General features: G+C 39.7%; 1 protein-coding gene across 2 annotated transcripts in view; it reads right to left on the bottom strand.

Moving 5' to 3' along the window:
- Wdr41 (WD repeat domain 41) overlaps window positions 1–15040 on the bottom strand; it is a 38259-nt gene that overhangs the window by 1857 nt on the left and 21362 nt on the right. For both annotated transcript variants that reach the window (XM_048331400.1, XM_048331399.1), the window contains 6 exons: window positions 13119–13181; window positions 12648–12758; window positions 6714–6898; window positions 3597–3718; window positions 2088–2176; window positions 1034–1167 (listed from right to left, as the gene is read on the bottom strand). In XM_048331400.1, coding sequence (XP_048187357.1) covers window positions 1034–1167; window positions 2088–2176; window positions 3597–3718; window positions 6714–6898; window positions 12648–12758; window positions 13119–13181 — 704 coding nt within the window. The remainder of the gene's footprint in view (window positions 1–1033; window positions 1168–2087; window positions 2177–3596; window positions 3719–6713; window positions 6899–12647; window positions 12759–13118; window positions 13182–15040) is intronic.

The raw sequence follows: 15040 nt of genomic DNA on the forward strand, positions 1-15040 counted from the left end.
AAACTGCAAACTTTGCAAGCCTTAAAGGACATCGATAATCTGAGGGCAAAGCACCCCCTAGCCTTTATGACTAGTGTCTCCTCGAGGAACCAGTGCGCATGTCCAGCCTTTGTCTAGCACATTCCACGCTCCTGACCCCAAACCACACCAGTCACCAAGCCGAAACAGCTCAAAAGAAAAGCTGTTGTACTCGGGAAAGGAAAGCAGAGGTGAGAAGACAGTACCCACGCGAGGGGGCTTGTGATGACAAGGCTGCAGGATGATCTACGGAATCTAACCCGGCCTTCAAGGTTCATCGCACGTCTCACATCTCCTTATTCCCGACCATTGGGTGCCACTCCTCTGGGTCTATCTCAAGCTCAGTGGGTCCGCCTCCTTCCTGAGGGCTAGGAGGACGAAGATTGCGTTCTGTATCTAGTGATTCTTGGATATATTCTGGGCATAGAGAGATGCGCAACAGTCACGTGACAGCCCTTTCATATGACAAGGGATGGGCACGCACAGAGGACACTCTAAGACATTCACTGCCTAGGGCCGCTTAATCCATCGTCCTCCACGAGTACCACTTCGAAACATTAAAGTCTTTGGGTTTCCACAGTTAAAATTTTATAATTTCTAACTATCAGAAATGCACAATGACAAATAAGTTATTATCCATCAAAGGGAAGTGAACTTAAACTCCATTAAGGTCTGAGCTCTCCGTATATAACCACAAGGCTTCCTGCTCCCTGTGTTGCAACTGTTGTCACACACACACACACACACACACACACACACACACAGCATCCCTCGCACTGTTCTTAGGGTAGGGTGAGCAAGCCCATTCTGAAGGTTTCCTCACATCCTATCTCTGTAAGGGAAGTTGCTACCTGCCAGACCCCTAATCTATGGGATCGGATTATCCCATGTTCAGATCCAACAAAAACCTACATGTGAAAACAGGTCTTTGTCTTTGTTTAAACCAACTGAGTGCAAAGAGCAGCGGCATGTAGAAGCAGGGCTGCGTGGCCCTGCGCACCTGTGACAAGCCTACCTCCACTGAGGATGAGTGTCCGATCAGATCTCCGATGAGCTCCAGCAAGCAGGAAGTGGCATTCTCTTGTTGTTTTTTAACAGGCTGGCTGGCTTGTTTGTTCACTCTTCCAAATCCCCACATATTAAAAAAGCCTAGAAAGACACGGTCATCCCAGTCATTTCCCACATTTCCCAAACTACCATATTCTTTACTGACAATAGCAACATAATCCCCCAAAATGGAGAACTTAAATGCAAACAGGTTCCAAGTTAGTCAAGGGCTAAGCAGATGCTACCAGATAGTACCCTCGGCTCTTTAAAACATGTTGACTTAGTTTCATTTTTCTGAACTAAGCAGATTTGTTCATCTCTTTTTATTGTCCCTTCTCACCTATTGGTGAAAGTATATTAAATGACAAAAAACAAAAAACCCAGACACTGGAAGGAAAGTAAAAGGCAAAAACAGAATAAACCAGCGTCTGAATGTTTAAATGTATTTAATAGCTCCCAATTCAATATAAAATCAAAGTTTTGTTTTTCAAACTGAATACCTAAAAGTCAAGAGTTCATGAGATTATAATGCAAACACACAAAGAAAAGTGAGTTTTTCCATAAGTTTGCTGTTAGTGATCATGCTTCAGGTGAATTCACACTGTAGTTTTGTATCTGATGGAACAGTGCAGGGTATCAGTCACGCTTGCAGACAATCTAAATGAATCATTGCTTCAGGAGGCCATTTGCTAATTCAGATGGCTGTAAATAAAGTTTTCCCTTAAAACAATCCCAGCTGACTTGAACTGAAATAAGGAAGCACTTCTCCACTGGGGCACTATTAAGACATGAATCCTCCATCCCAGCTACCACAGCTTCCTGTAAACATCTGATAATCATTTGGGGCAATCTTGTATTATTCCTGTGTTTCACATCATCATTTTTCTTTTGCCTATCATATGAGGAACAAAAAGGAAGAGAGGGAGAGGAAGACAAAGAAGAGATGGGGAAAAAGAGAAGGAAGGAGGGAGAGCCACAAAGGAGAGGGCAGATATATATGCTTTCTGGCAAAAGACACACACCTGTTGGTACAGGTTCCGCTGTGAGCTGCTGTTTTTCTCGTAACTCCCAAATGCGTACACTGCCATCTTCTGAGCATGAGATTAACTGCCTGTCAGAACAGAAAATCAGTGACACAAAGACAGAGTGTGCCATGGAAGGTCAAATGCTAATAACTGTGGTGAAATAAATCAACGGAGCCCTCAAAGGCTTTCATTCAGCTCCAGGTAGGAGCCGATAACAATCACAATTGTATTATGGCTTCTCAATGCCAACTAACAGCACCCTTCAGGAAAGGCGCACATTACATTGCGACATCAGCTCAAACACCATACATTTATTATAACAGGCAAACAGTAGGAACTACATTTTCACAACGCCCTGAGCAGTCCTCTTCCCTCCTCTAATGCATCTCTTTTCAGGGTGGCTCTCACTGTAACTCGGCCCTGTGGAGAATAGTCAAATGCACAGAGACACGGATCAGATGAGTGGCTGTCACGTGATAGGGGCAGAGACCAACTGGAAATAACTACTAAGGAGTAGTTCCTCGGTGGTTAGACTTGGAGGAGGTTCCCACTTAAGAGGACATGGCAGAGATTGAGAAACACCAAGGTGGCGGGGGGGGGGGGGGATATAGGTGAGCCTCTGACGCACATCAGGTCAGGTGGAATGAGGAAGCCGATGGAGGGCAGATAAGGAAACAGCTCCAAAGCCTTTTCCACACCCTCAAGATCTGAACCATGGTCTAAAAAGAAACGGCGAGTCAGTACAATCCAGAAGTTCCAGCTACCTACACACAACCTGTCCTTGTCTCCCTACTGACGCAGCAGGAGCAGCAGCAGAGTAGTGGCCGCTGGCTGGCCAGCGCCCCGTGGCTCTCCCTCGCCCCACGGCGTCCTAGCAAACCTCTGCATCTCCTATTCTTCTGTCTCGATAAATTCTTCTACCAGCCCCACACCGTGTCTCCACTTATCCATGACGGGATGACAATGTTGTGGACTTAGACCATGCTGCTGTCAGACAGCTTGGTCGATGTACTAACTGTACTTTACAAATTTAATTGTATCACATAGGAATTAATGCTCAATAAAACTTAACAAAAAATAAAAAGTATGTCATCTAGAAAATGAGGCTAATCCTTTCCTATAATTTAATCTCTAGAAACTCAGCAGCGCTTCTATCCTGAGAGGAAAACTCTCACTTCATAACAATGAGCCTGCCCTTTGATTTTGATCATGAACGCACAACAACCATGAAAATATAAAGAGAGAAATTACTACACTGTTACTCTGTTAAATACCAAAGCTTCAATCACCTCACAATGAAATTCAATGTAATTCAGTTGAGTCTTGCTCCTGTAATTTTGTCAGGTACTCTGACAAATTCCTCTGCTAGAGGTAGCCAGGGCAGGCTCCATTCCCCAGAGAAGCGCAGCTCGCACCAGAGCCGGTAACCTGGCCGCTGGAGCCAATGCACTGGCAGCCCAGGGACTGCAGCCTGGCTCCGCCTACTGCAGAGCACGGAACCTGTACCTGTTTGGAAGCTTGGCAATGTGCAGGACATTGGAGTCATGTGCAGTTTTCTGGTAGGCGATCACACGCTTCATGTGAAGGTTATACACATATAAACCCCTTCCAACTGCAGCAAATACATTCTGTGGGGAAAAGGTCAGAAATGGGCATAAAACCAGTATTTATGACCACCTTATCAGGGATTTCCAGCATATATGACATCGGAAAGCCAGGTCATCTTCCCTGTTCCTGGCCTTCAGCCACAACTACACTGCTGCTCTTTCCCCCTTTGTTTTCTTAAGAAAAAATATTTGTTAAGTAGTTGTACAAAAAAGTTTCAATTCAGCAAATCAGTGTGTGAGTACACTATATCTTGATCAATGTCACTCCTTCCATCATTCTCTGTCAACTTTCCCATGTAGCTGGGAATATTTAGAAAGCAGAGGGGAACAACACTAATACAGAGGAGCTTTGTACGTTACTTCCTGTTCATTGTTCTCACTGAGGTATGACAGCTCAAGGAGAGAGCTGTGACTGTCAGCCCAGACTTGTAGCAAAAGCTGCTGAGGTATAGCCTGGACCACTATGCACTTGGGGAAATCACTTAGCTTCTTTTACCTAGAAAAGGTGGGCAATATTGCTTGCACCTCATATACCTTTAGCAATCAAAAGATCTACAAATGATTTTTTTAAAGCATATGCTGTGGTGGGAAGATCACCCTAAGATCCTCTGAAGGTATCACAAAAACTCTCTTCCATATGTGATATTAGAAATTCATCTTAGCTGGGTGCTGGTGGCTCACACTTGTAATTCAATCAACTCAGGAGGCTGAGATCTGAGGATTGTGGTTCAAAGCCAACCCAGGCAGGAAAGTCTAGGAGACTCTTATCAATTAACCACTAGAAAACTGGAAGTAGCACTGTAGCTCAAAATGGTAGAATGTTAACTTGAGCTGAAGAGCTCAGTGATAGTGCCCAGACCCAGAGTTCAAGCCCTGTTACAAACAACAAGAAGGAAGGAAAGAAGGAAGGAAGGAAGGAAGGAAGGAAGGAAGGAAGGAAGGAAGGAAGGAAGGAAGGAAGGAAGGAAAAGGAAAGGAAGTTGGAAGGAAGGAAGGAGAAAGGAGGGATAGAAAGGAAAGGAAGGAAGGGAGGAAGGAAGGCAGGAGTCTTTACTAAAACTATTGGAATATTTTGAAATTGAGAGCTCATCTCACTTCAGCCTCATATCATCTTGTCAAGGTAAGAAAGGCAGGCATTATTGCCATTTTCCAGATGAGCAAGTTTAAATTTAAAAAATATTTAAGTCCCACATTTTACTCCAATCCCTTGCTCTTTACTCTCCCCACACCACCCAGTTTCAATAACTATTTTCTAAGTTATTAGACTGGATAGTGCTCGTCATGGAATCATTCTTGCTCAGTAGGTACCCAGAGAGGCAGACTTTTCAAAAATTCCATATAGACTACCTCCCTGTTTTCAACCAGAGGCCCAAGGCTACAAACTAACTCAGACCTACACTAGCTGAACCAAAGCTGCCTCTAGGGTTACCAGAGCTGAAACCTGGAATGAACCCCTTGACCCTCAGGACTAATACTCTACTTACAGTAATGCAAGCTGAGAAACCAGCACCCAGCACACTAAAGAAAACAGCTTTTTTAAAGTATATGCTTTAAAAAAAAAAAAAAGCAGCTGAAATCTAAAGTGCTGAGGTTTGTACTCAACACATAACCCCCGAAACTTACTCTTCAGGCCAATAAACCTCATGCCATTTCAGTGATCTACACAGGTCATGAAGAAAATATAAACACAAGAGCTCTAGGAAAGTGGACAAAAAAAGGGTGACACTGGCCAAAATGCAATGTACTCACAAACTGACATGCTGAAATTGAAATCGCTCTGTGCAGCTACTTCAGGATAATGTAAAACAAACAAATCTACAAAAGTATAAAAGGTAAAAAAGAAAACACTGCAGTGGATCACTCAAAAAAATAAAAAAGCTTGGAGGGCAGTATTTGCTCAACAGACACACAGTATCAATCAATAATAATTAATGGGAGGTAAAAAGAACCTGTAGGTTAAAAAAAAGGAGGAAAATTAGGGGAAACTGAGCAATGCTTTATCAAGAATTCCTATCAATTAATAAAGATCAATAAAAAATTTAAAAGCTAAAAGGAATACAAAATGAAAAATCGTTAAGTATTATTTTTACCAGTGTAAAAAGGGACATAAAATTAAATATACTTGTAATTTTGAAGGGTCTAATTAATCCAGTTTATATTTTTTCTGAGGTCTTAATTTTATCGTATTTAATTTTTTAATATAAAGTTGGGATACATAGAAACAATTTTTGAATATAAATAACATTTTAAAATCCAATACTTATCCTTTTGTTTTAATTCTACTTTTTGCTTTGGAAAAGTGGTACAGAGAAGATTTAAAAAAAAATGTTCCCTACCTCCAAAACAAAATTATTGAAAATTTTATTTAAAACAACAGCATGCGCACAGAATTTTTAAAAAGAATACAAAGGCACAAAAGAAATTGAAAGAAAAAACTTCTCCCATCTGCTCTCCTAAAAGGTTCTGAACATTTGTTTGTGATTTTACTTTTAAAAGTAACTCCCCCTTAAATAAGTATTCTGAGTCTCTGAGGCTAAAAGAAGAGAGTTGTTCCGACTGAAGCCCAGTTTAAGCAATTTATTGGAATTAATCTATTTCACAGCACAAATGCTTCAAAGGCCTATGGACGCATGTGGATCAAGGTTCTCACCCAATTTATCTTGGCCAGGATGCCAGAAGACTGAGAGAACATTCTCTACCATTTTCTTTCTCTCTTTAGGGACTCTACTAGAATCTTCCAGAAAATTCTGTCTCACTGGTATTTCTTAAAACAACCAATTCCCGTGGAATCACTTAATCCAACCCAAAATTTCAATAGTTTCTAAATCTGTGGCCATGTAATTACCTCCATGCTTCTAGATTAGGAGCAACGATGAAAGTCCTTTTCAATCTAAGTGGTACAATCGCCACATAACGTAAAACTATTTTAAAACCATCCGAAATAATCACTTGTTTTGGGTCCATCATGGGATTAAATTTTAAAATTCAGAAATTGGATGTGTTGAAAAAGCTGTACCTCTTCATCACACGTGAAACGGTGAATAGAAACGTCATGTGGTTTCTGAGAGAGTCTGATCTCTTGCTGAGAGTCCGGCTGTGGGAAGGGGTCCCAGAAGTTGCGCTCATAGGCCTGCACGGTCCAGTCTAGGACATCCCAGATGATCAGCTCTCCAACGTGGGAGCCGGTGACAAAACTCACATCTAGGCAGAGTTCACATACACTTCATTACTATCATTTTCCTAGGCTGTAGGTAAAAATGGGTAGACTGCCTAGCACTGATGCTCTATAAAATCATAGTAATCAGAACAATGAGATATCTAGACAAGCCAAACAAAACTACTAATGAAACCCTGAAGAGATCAGAAACAGACTCTTATTTGCTGAGTTACATGACAATGACTGCACTTAATTCAATAACATTTAGTCAGGTTTTAGGGGAATGAAAAACAAAAGAGCCTTACTGGGATCATATACCAAAATAAGCCTCAAATAGATAAAAGCATAAAAAGCACTTAAAGGACTAAGGAAAATGAAGAAAAATTCACTCATTGCTGACTATGAAGTGGTAATGGCCCTAAGGGAAGCAGGGTAAGGATGAAGAAAGATCCGGTAGACATAGACTCGACAAATAAAATCATACACTTAAATGATAAAAAGCTGAAGCTACACTGCAATGTGGATATGAAATCAGGATTATATACATGATACATAAAGTATGAAAAAACCACTAAAAAGGAGATAATTGAACCAGCTGTGTAGGGAAAATGGGCAAAGGATCTGAACAGGAATAATAAAAACTAATACAGGTGGTAAGTAAATATCTGAATAAATTTGAGTATTCTAATAAATCTAAAAACAATGACATCCATTTATTGACTTCAAGCTGGGAAATTTATAGGTTTTTAATCTTATATGCACAGATACACTATATAAAACATAAAATAACCAATACTGGCAAAGTATGGGGTGTTGGCATTGTACATATTGCTATAACTTCATGTACATTAGTATAAACTGGTCTAATCTTTTCAAATATTATTTTGGTAATATGCACCAAAGCCACAAAAAGTAAACATACTGATCCACAAGGGGAAATGCATAAAAGACATATATACAGGGTTGCTAGACAGATCTGACACATCTAACTGGGGACTGAATAAAGAAGACATCCAAAACTTCTGCCATTGAAAATTACATTGTAAAAATATGCTTATATTGGTATGTATATATCATACTGTTATAATAAGCCATTATGTGTACACACACACACACACACACACACACACACACACACACACACACACACACTGCATCAGAGAAACACACGAAAGGATACGGATTAGTCTTTTTTTTTTCTTGGTGGTGCTGGCCAGGATTATGCCCTGAGTTAAGCCATTCCCCAGCTCTTTTTTCAAACAGGTTCTCACGTTTTGCCCAGACTGGCCTCAAGCCACAATCCTTCCAACTATGCTTCCTTTAAAACTGAGACTAGAGGTGTGAACCACTCACCTATATTATTTATTGTGATGAGAACTCTTTGGACTGACCTCAAACTGTGATCCTCCCAACTACCTATTGTGTAATTGAGGTTATAGGTGTGAGTCACTGAACCTACCCTTATGGACTAGTCTTTAATACCAGATCATGGTATGATTTTTAACTCTGTGTGTGTGTGTGTGTGTTGGTACTAGGGCTTGAACTCGGGGCCTGGGCACTGTCTCTGAGCTTTTTTGTTTAGAGTCTCTTGGACTTTTCTTGCTTGGCTGGCTTTGAACCACCATCCTCAGATCTCAGCCTCCTGGATAGCTAGAATTACAGGTGTGAGGCACTAGCACCCAGCTAGTTTTAATTCTTTGTGTTTCATACTTTTTTTTGGTATAGCTTATGCAAAGTATTTTCTAAAACCTTTAAACAGGTTAGCAGTTAGCAAGATCCTTTCTACATTATATGTTTAATAGAAAATGTACAGCTGCTCAATTAAAAATTATACGATTTTTATGGATTCATGTATTGAATAAGTTTAATAAACAGATAAGCAATGATATAATAGGCAAATACAAACACTATGAGGATTTTAGATTTTTTAAGAGTAAATTCTTATTCATTAAGAATAAAATACTGTTATTTTCCTGAAATATAGATCTGGATTTCAACAAAACTTAATAAAGTAAGGCACAATGTTTAATAAGGCAAAATTGACATAGTTAATAAATGATTACAATGTTTTGATGTCTTGGAGGGGGTAGGAAGTATACAACATAGTTTAAATATTCTTTTAAAGGAATTTACCATTATAAAGTAACATTTAAATTTGATACAATAAACTATATTTTATCTAGAAAATAAAACTTCATTCTTGAATTATATTGCTGAATTACACTATTTTTTAATGTTAGGCTTTAATTATATACCTAATTCAAAAGGTTTTGAATATAGAAATTAAGAAATCAGATCACAGTCATCTGACCAAAGTAAAAGTAAAATCCAAAAATTATATGATTCTTAAAAAGAATTCTTATACATATTTTAGGCAAGACACAGACCAATATCTGAATCCAGAAAGTCAATTTCTTATTTCTGTTATTAGCCACATGATTGCAAAAAAAACCACTCAACCTTTATGTTGGATTCCTCACATGTAAAATGAAGATTATGGACCCCAAACTAAATAATAAATGTATTAATTTTTTAAATGTTATCTTTGAATCTCTACTATTGTTAAGTAACTGGTATTATTCTGATTTAATGATATTAAAATGTGCAGTGACTTGTAATTTAGGTCTATACAGATGGATAATTATGACTTAATTATTCCATTTATCAAATAAACCAGCAGGACAGAAATCTCTAATAACCAGATGAACAGTCTCTTAGAAATAAAGAATTACTAACAGTCATTCGTGTAAACACTTTTTTGTCTTGGTTCCAAGACCATAAAAGGTAGATTATTCATTTTCTTTCTATACTTTATTAACAGAGCATAGTTTGTGAAGAAAGCACACTTCTGATCTCAGAAGAGAAACAACTTTCTAGTTTCAATACAGTATTGTCAAATTTAAAGCAGTAATAATCTTTCCATGCTCTCTTCCACCTTTATCCCTCCTCTTCCCAATTTTACTCAAACAGAAAAGGAATTAGAGATGCTAGAGTAGTGATTCCTCTTGACTCCAACTCTGGGTGTGTAGTCATACACAGAGTTAAGTACTGAGACCATACAATTTCTTACTCTGCCTTAGCCCTTCAAGTGCCTATCATTCCTTAATGCAACAGAAGCACAGTACTAACAATACTGCTTAGATTTTTTTCACTAAAGGCAAAGTACTGACATTCATCTAATTTAACACTGTGTAAATTATTTACATTCCCAGATAGGTAATTCAAAATGTTTCACACCAAACACCTCAATGGTGCTTTACTAGTGGATGGATTGTCAGCTTGTAAGTATCAAGCCACTTAGAAAAAAATCTCACCTGACATCTATCTACGCTTCCTAAACATAATGCTTTGTGATTACCGTACCATACTGTCAGCACAAAACAAGAACAGAAATAAAGATGCGCCCAGTGCCTTTCTCCAGAAGAGGTTCCAAGATTATTTCTATCATATCTACTTAGAAAACCTGTCTGGGCACTTAGGGTTTTTTTTTTTTTTCAGTAAGGTTGGAATATATTCCCCACATTGTGGGAATTCAAGCTAATGACGCTTGCTATATGGCCACTTGTGCTGCGGTGTAGGAACCAGTACCTGCCCACATCCTTCACTGGGAATGGGGGAGGACAGGAGTGCAGAAAATGGGACTGTCTACGTCTGTAGCATTACTGACAAGATTAGACTGTTAGCAAATGTTTTTCAAATTCTGTCAGGCTACCTGGCCATGAATGACTCCTAGGTATGTTTTAGCCTTATTTATTCTCTGTAATATAAACTATGGTCATGGACTGCATACAGTTCCGTGGGCTTTTTGGTAATTTCCTTTCTTGGTGTGTGTGGGGGCAGTAGTGGGGTTTGAACATAGAGCTTAATTCTTGTTAGGCAGGTGACTCTACCATTTGAGCCATGCCCCAACCTGTTTTTGCTTTGGTTTAGGTATGGTCTCATGCTTTTTGCCTAGAGCCAGATTCAGATTTCAATCCTCCTACCTATGCCTCCTGCACAGACGGTTACATATGTGACTACCACACCTAATTTGTTAAAGTTTTGCTAACTTTGCCCAGGATAGCCTTGAACCATGATTCGCTCAATCTCCTACTCCAAAGCAGCTGGAAATATAAGTATGCACCACCATGCCTGGCTCTCTGCATCTTTCATGAACATGTTTTTTTTCTTTAGATTTCCATTTTTCTTCCTTTGAGAATCTGACAGAATAGCCAAGTATGGCACAAACTTCTAATCCAGCACTGGAAATGCAGAGGCAGAAAGATCAGGGTTTCTATCTAGATCAGCCTCAGGGAGGGGAGGGGGGGGGAAGGAGGGAGGGAGACGGAGACAGAGAAGAACCTGGCCAAGAAATATTCTTAGAACATGTTATACAAAGTCTTGGACTGAGGGTATAGCTCAGTAGTGAAGCACATGTCTAGTACATGTTAGATTTGTTCCTCAGCATCAGACACACATACACACACATTATGAAATTAATTACACAGCACCCAGGAAAAGGAAGTCCATGAATGAAGTAAAGGCTATCTTGAGACCATCCTATCTTCTTCATTTAAGTAACTATGCTGGCTCAATGGCACCATCAAGAGCAAAACAACTAGGCAGGCAGGACAAGTGTAATGGGCAACCACAGTCATGCTTTTCTCAGCAGCTGTAAAAGCTTGGGGCTCATGACTCAGTGCTACCAAGGAGGTTCAAATGGCTTCCCACATAAGAACTTGTCTTCTCAGCTGCCATCTCAAGCCATCAAGCTAGAGGGAAAGAGCTCCCAGAGACAAAGGGGGTATGACCAACCATGGTCATTTTTATCACATCTGGTACTGCAAACGATATATGGCTGAGTTTATAAGAAGATGGCTTTGGGGGAAGAATTTTGGAACTGACTCCTCAGAGATCTATCTGAAAATGTGACCAAATAGTAAAAAGACACAAAGGGAGACTATACTTGGTATTCTCTGTTTCTCCTGTCTTTGTCTCATGTTCATACAAAATACTGCTTAAGAATAGCCATCCCAAGCCTCACGTCCATAAGAGGGTGCTGACCAGATCCCGTTCTACACTATCTAAGTGTTGTTACAGGACCTGTTTACATTCCCCACTAGAGCAGTCCTCTCATCTGACTTGCTTACAGATCACTCAGAAGAACTCTGATGATGGAACGTGTCACTTATTTGAAAGTGAAAGGGCCCAATGCTGAGACCTGTGGTTTGTGATTCTACCCTTCTTTCTGATGTCACAGATAACATGCCAAAATTATTTATGGAGCCAAATAAGAAGTCTGGCAAGTCAGAGTGAATAACACAAAGAAGGGCAGATATAACCCGTTTTCATTAGAACTTTGTTTTCTTTTGAGTCTTTGATCATGATTACAACTAGCTCATTCCACCTTAAATGCTATTACATGATATTATACAATATGCTCAACAAGACAAAAGTGCTTAACTATTTCCAATCTTCTCCACAAGAGGAACTAGCCAGAATCATTTCTAATAAAGCCAGAATGCTAAAAGGCCAATTTTCGGCCTCCCAGGATCACTCCACAGCTATCAAGTGATACCTGGAGAGTTACACCATCCCCAATGCTGGTGCCTAGTCTTAGCCCTGCCAGTATATGACATCTGCTCACCTTTGCTGGTTAAAATCTTAGAGTCAAAGACAATAAAACTAATATAAACTCTTATTTTAATGACAGTCTATTCTAGACTCCTGGAACCAAAGAAGACTGAAGTTCAGAGTAAGCTGTGTTAACAAGAATGGAAGTGTACATAATATAAAAGTATACCACGAGCTTACCATTGACATTAACCAATGAGAGAATATTATCCTGGTGATCAAGGAGGCGCTTAACTTCAATAACATCCCATTCCAGCGATGCTTCTGTGGGTGCTACTAACCTAAAAATTACTAAAGACAATATTTTATTAAATGCTCAAAAGTAAAATGATTTACTCTCAAGAAAGTAAGCATTTTATTAAGTGAAAAACTCCTACCATATTAGAAATGCTACTTCCAAATAGAACCTTATTCATATTAATTTAAGCTACTTCTTTCAAACATGTAACGTACGTGAAATGATAAACTGAAATCCTAAGTCTGAATTCCCTTAGAACTCACTCCCTTTATTGACTCTCCAAACCCACTACCAAATACTAAAGCCTCTAGTTACTCTCCACTTGACTTCCACATTTACATATATTTGTGTATCTCACGTATTTTTATGTATGTATATATACAAATATGTTGCAGAAAAATAAGCATACTTACTCAGTTCTTTGCCAACTGCTGCTGCAACACAGTTCCTAGGTATTTCAACCAAATCACTGATCCCTTTGTAAACACATAAAACAAAGAAAAACATTTTTTCGCATGATATTCTCAGTTTTGACAGCCATTTCTCATCACAAGGGTAGTAACAATAAGGCACATGAAGCCTGCTACATTCATGCTTCCTTAAATATGGGAAAAGAGTTACAATAGGTTTCTGAGGCCTTTTGAAGGCATTATTAATCTATTAAGGTAGGAAATGCCTTTTGAGTGTCTACAAAGTGGTAACATGGTATGTTTGGCCATCCTGGATATTTACTAGGGATGTCTTCTAATAATCCCATCAACCATCACAAGATCATTAGCTCAAAGATGGAAAATTGGGGGGTCTCTCTTGGAGAGGAAAAAGCCTGACCATACTAATTTGGTACCAAATGAGCTAACGTGGTATCTGGTTTTCATCCTGTCCGAGGGTACATAACTCTTAAAATCTTTGAATCATCAAAGATGATGTCTTTTTGTATCACAATAAAGATGACTGGTAGCTAGTTGACCCTAGGAAACTGGTCATCTACGCACTGGAAAAATCAAGGCAGCATTAGAAGGTTGAGACTTTCAGCCTCAGTCCTCAACCTTCAGAGTAGAAAGAAGATGAAAGCTGCTTATTAAGACCAGTGATTTAATCCAACTGTGCCTAGGTAACAAACTCTCCATTAAAAAAGAAACAAAGCTGGGCACTGGTGGCTCACACCTGTAATCCCCTGGGCAGAAAAGTCCCAGTGAGATTATCTCCAATTAAACACTCAAAACCCAGGAGTGGTGCTGTGGCTCAAGTGGTAGAGCGCTAGCCTTGAGTACGAAGAGGCTCAGGGATAGCACCCAGGCCCTGAGTTCAAGCCCACACCAACAACAGTGAAAAGAAACAAAAAAAAAGAACCCAAAAACTAAAACAAAGGACAACCTTAGAGAAATTCCACACAACCAAATCCACGGAGGCTCCCAGAAGATGGCTCGCAGTATGGGTGCTCCATGCCCTTTCCTACATGCCTTGCTCTCAATATTTCATTATATTTTTGTGATACCCTTCATAATAAATGCATAAATGGGTTTCCCTGAGATCCGTGATCCCTTCTAACAAACCCAAGAAAGAGGTTATAGAAACCTGATTTACAAGTTGGGTGCGGGTGGCTCACGTCTATAATCCTAGCTACTCAGGAGGCTGAGATCTGAGGATCGTGGTTGGAAGCCAGCCTGGCCAGGAAGTCATTGAGACTCTTATCTCCAATTAACCATGAAAAGCTGAAAGTAGAACTGTGGTTCAAACAGTAGAATACTAGTCTTGAGCACAAAAGCTCAAGGACAGTCCCCCGGACCAGTTAAAAAAAAGGAAAGAGAGAGAGAGAGAGAGAGAGAGAGAGAGAGAGAGAGAGAGAGAGAGAGAGAGAGAGAGAGAGAGAGAGAGAGAAAGATCAATTTATAGCCCGTAGGGCCAAAACTCCAGTATGGCCTTGTGAGTGGCACAAGTGGGTCTGGGGCAAGCTTGGGGCCTAAGCTCTCAACACTGTGGGATGGAAAGCTACCTCCAGTAAACAGTATCAGAATGGACTAACAGGACACTCAGCTGGTATCTGAAGCATATTGTTGAGAGTATAGGGGAAACTGAGTTTGTTATTCTTATATGAACAGAGATAGCTAAGGAAGTGAATTCAAATAGGATGTTTATGGTCAATTAACATAAATTTACAAATTTCCTTATTGAAATATTTAGACTTCATGCTCTACCATATTTTATTTTTTTAAGGATTTCCCTATGTTGTCCTCTTACTGGCCTCAAAACACCTGGGCCCAAGTGATCTTCCTGCCTCAGCCTCTCAGATACCAGAGACTGTAACCAGCTTTGAATATAGGATTCTGAGTATAAC

This window comes from Perognathus longimembris, chromosome 22, assembly GCF_023159225.1.
Source record: "Perognathus longimembris pacificus isolate PPM17 chromosome 22, ASM2315922v1, whole genome shotgun sequence".
NCBI classification, from domain to species: Eukaryota; Metazoa; Chordata; class Mammalia; order Rodentia; family Heteromyidae; genus Perognathus; species Perognathus longimembris.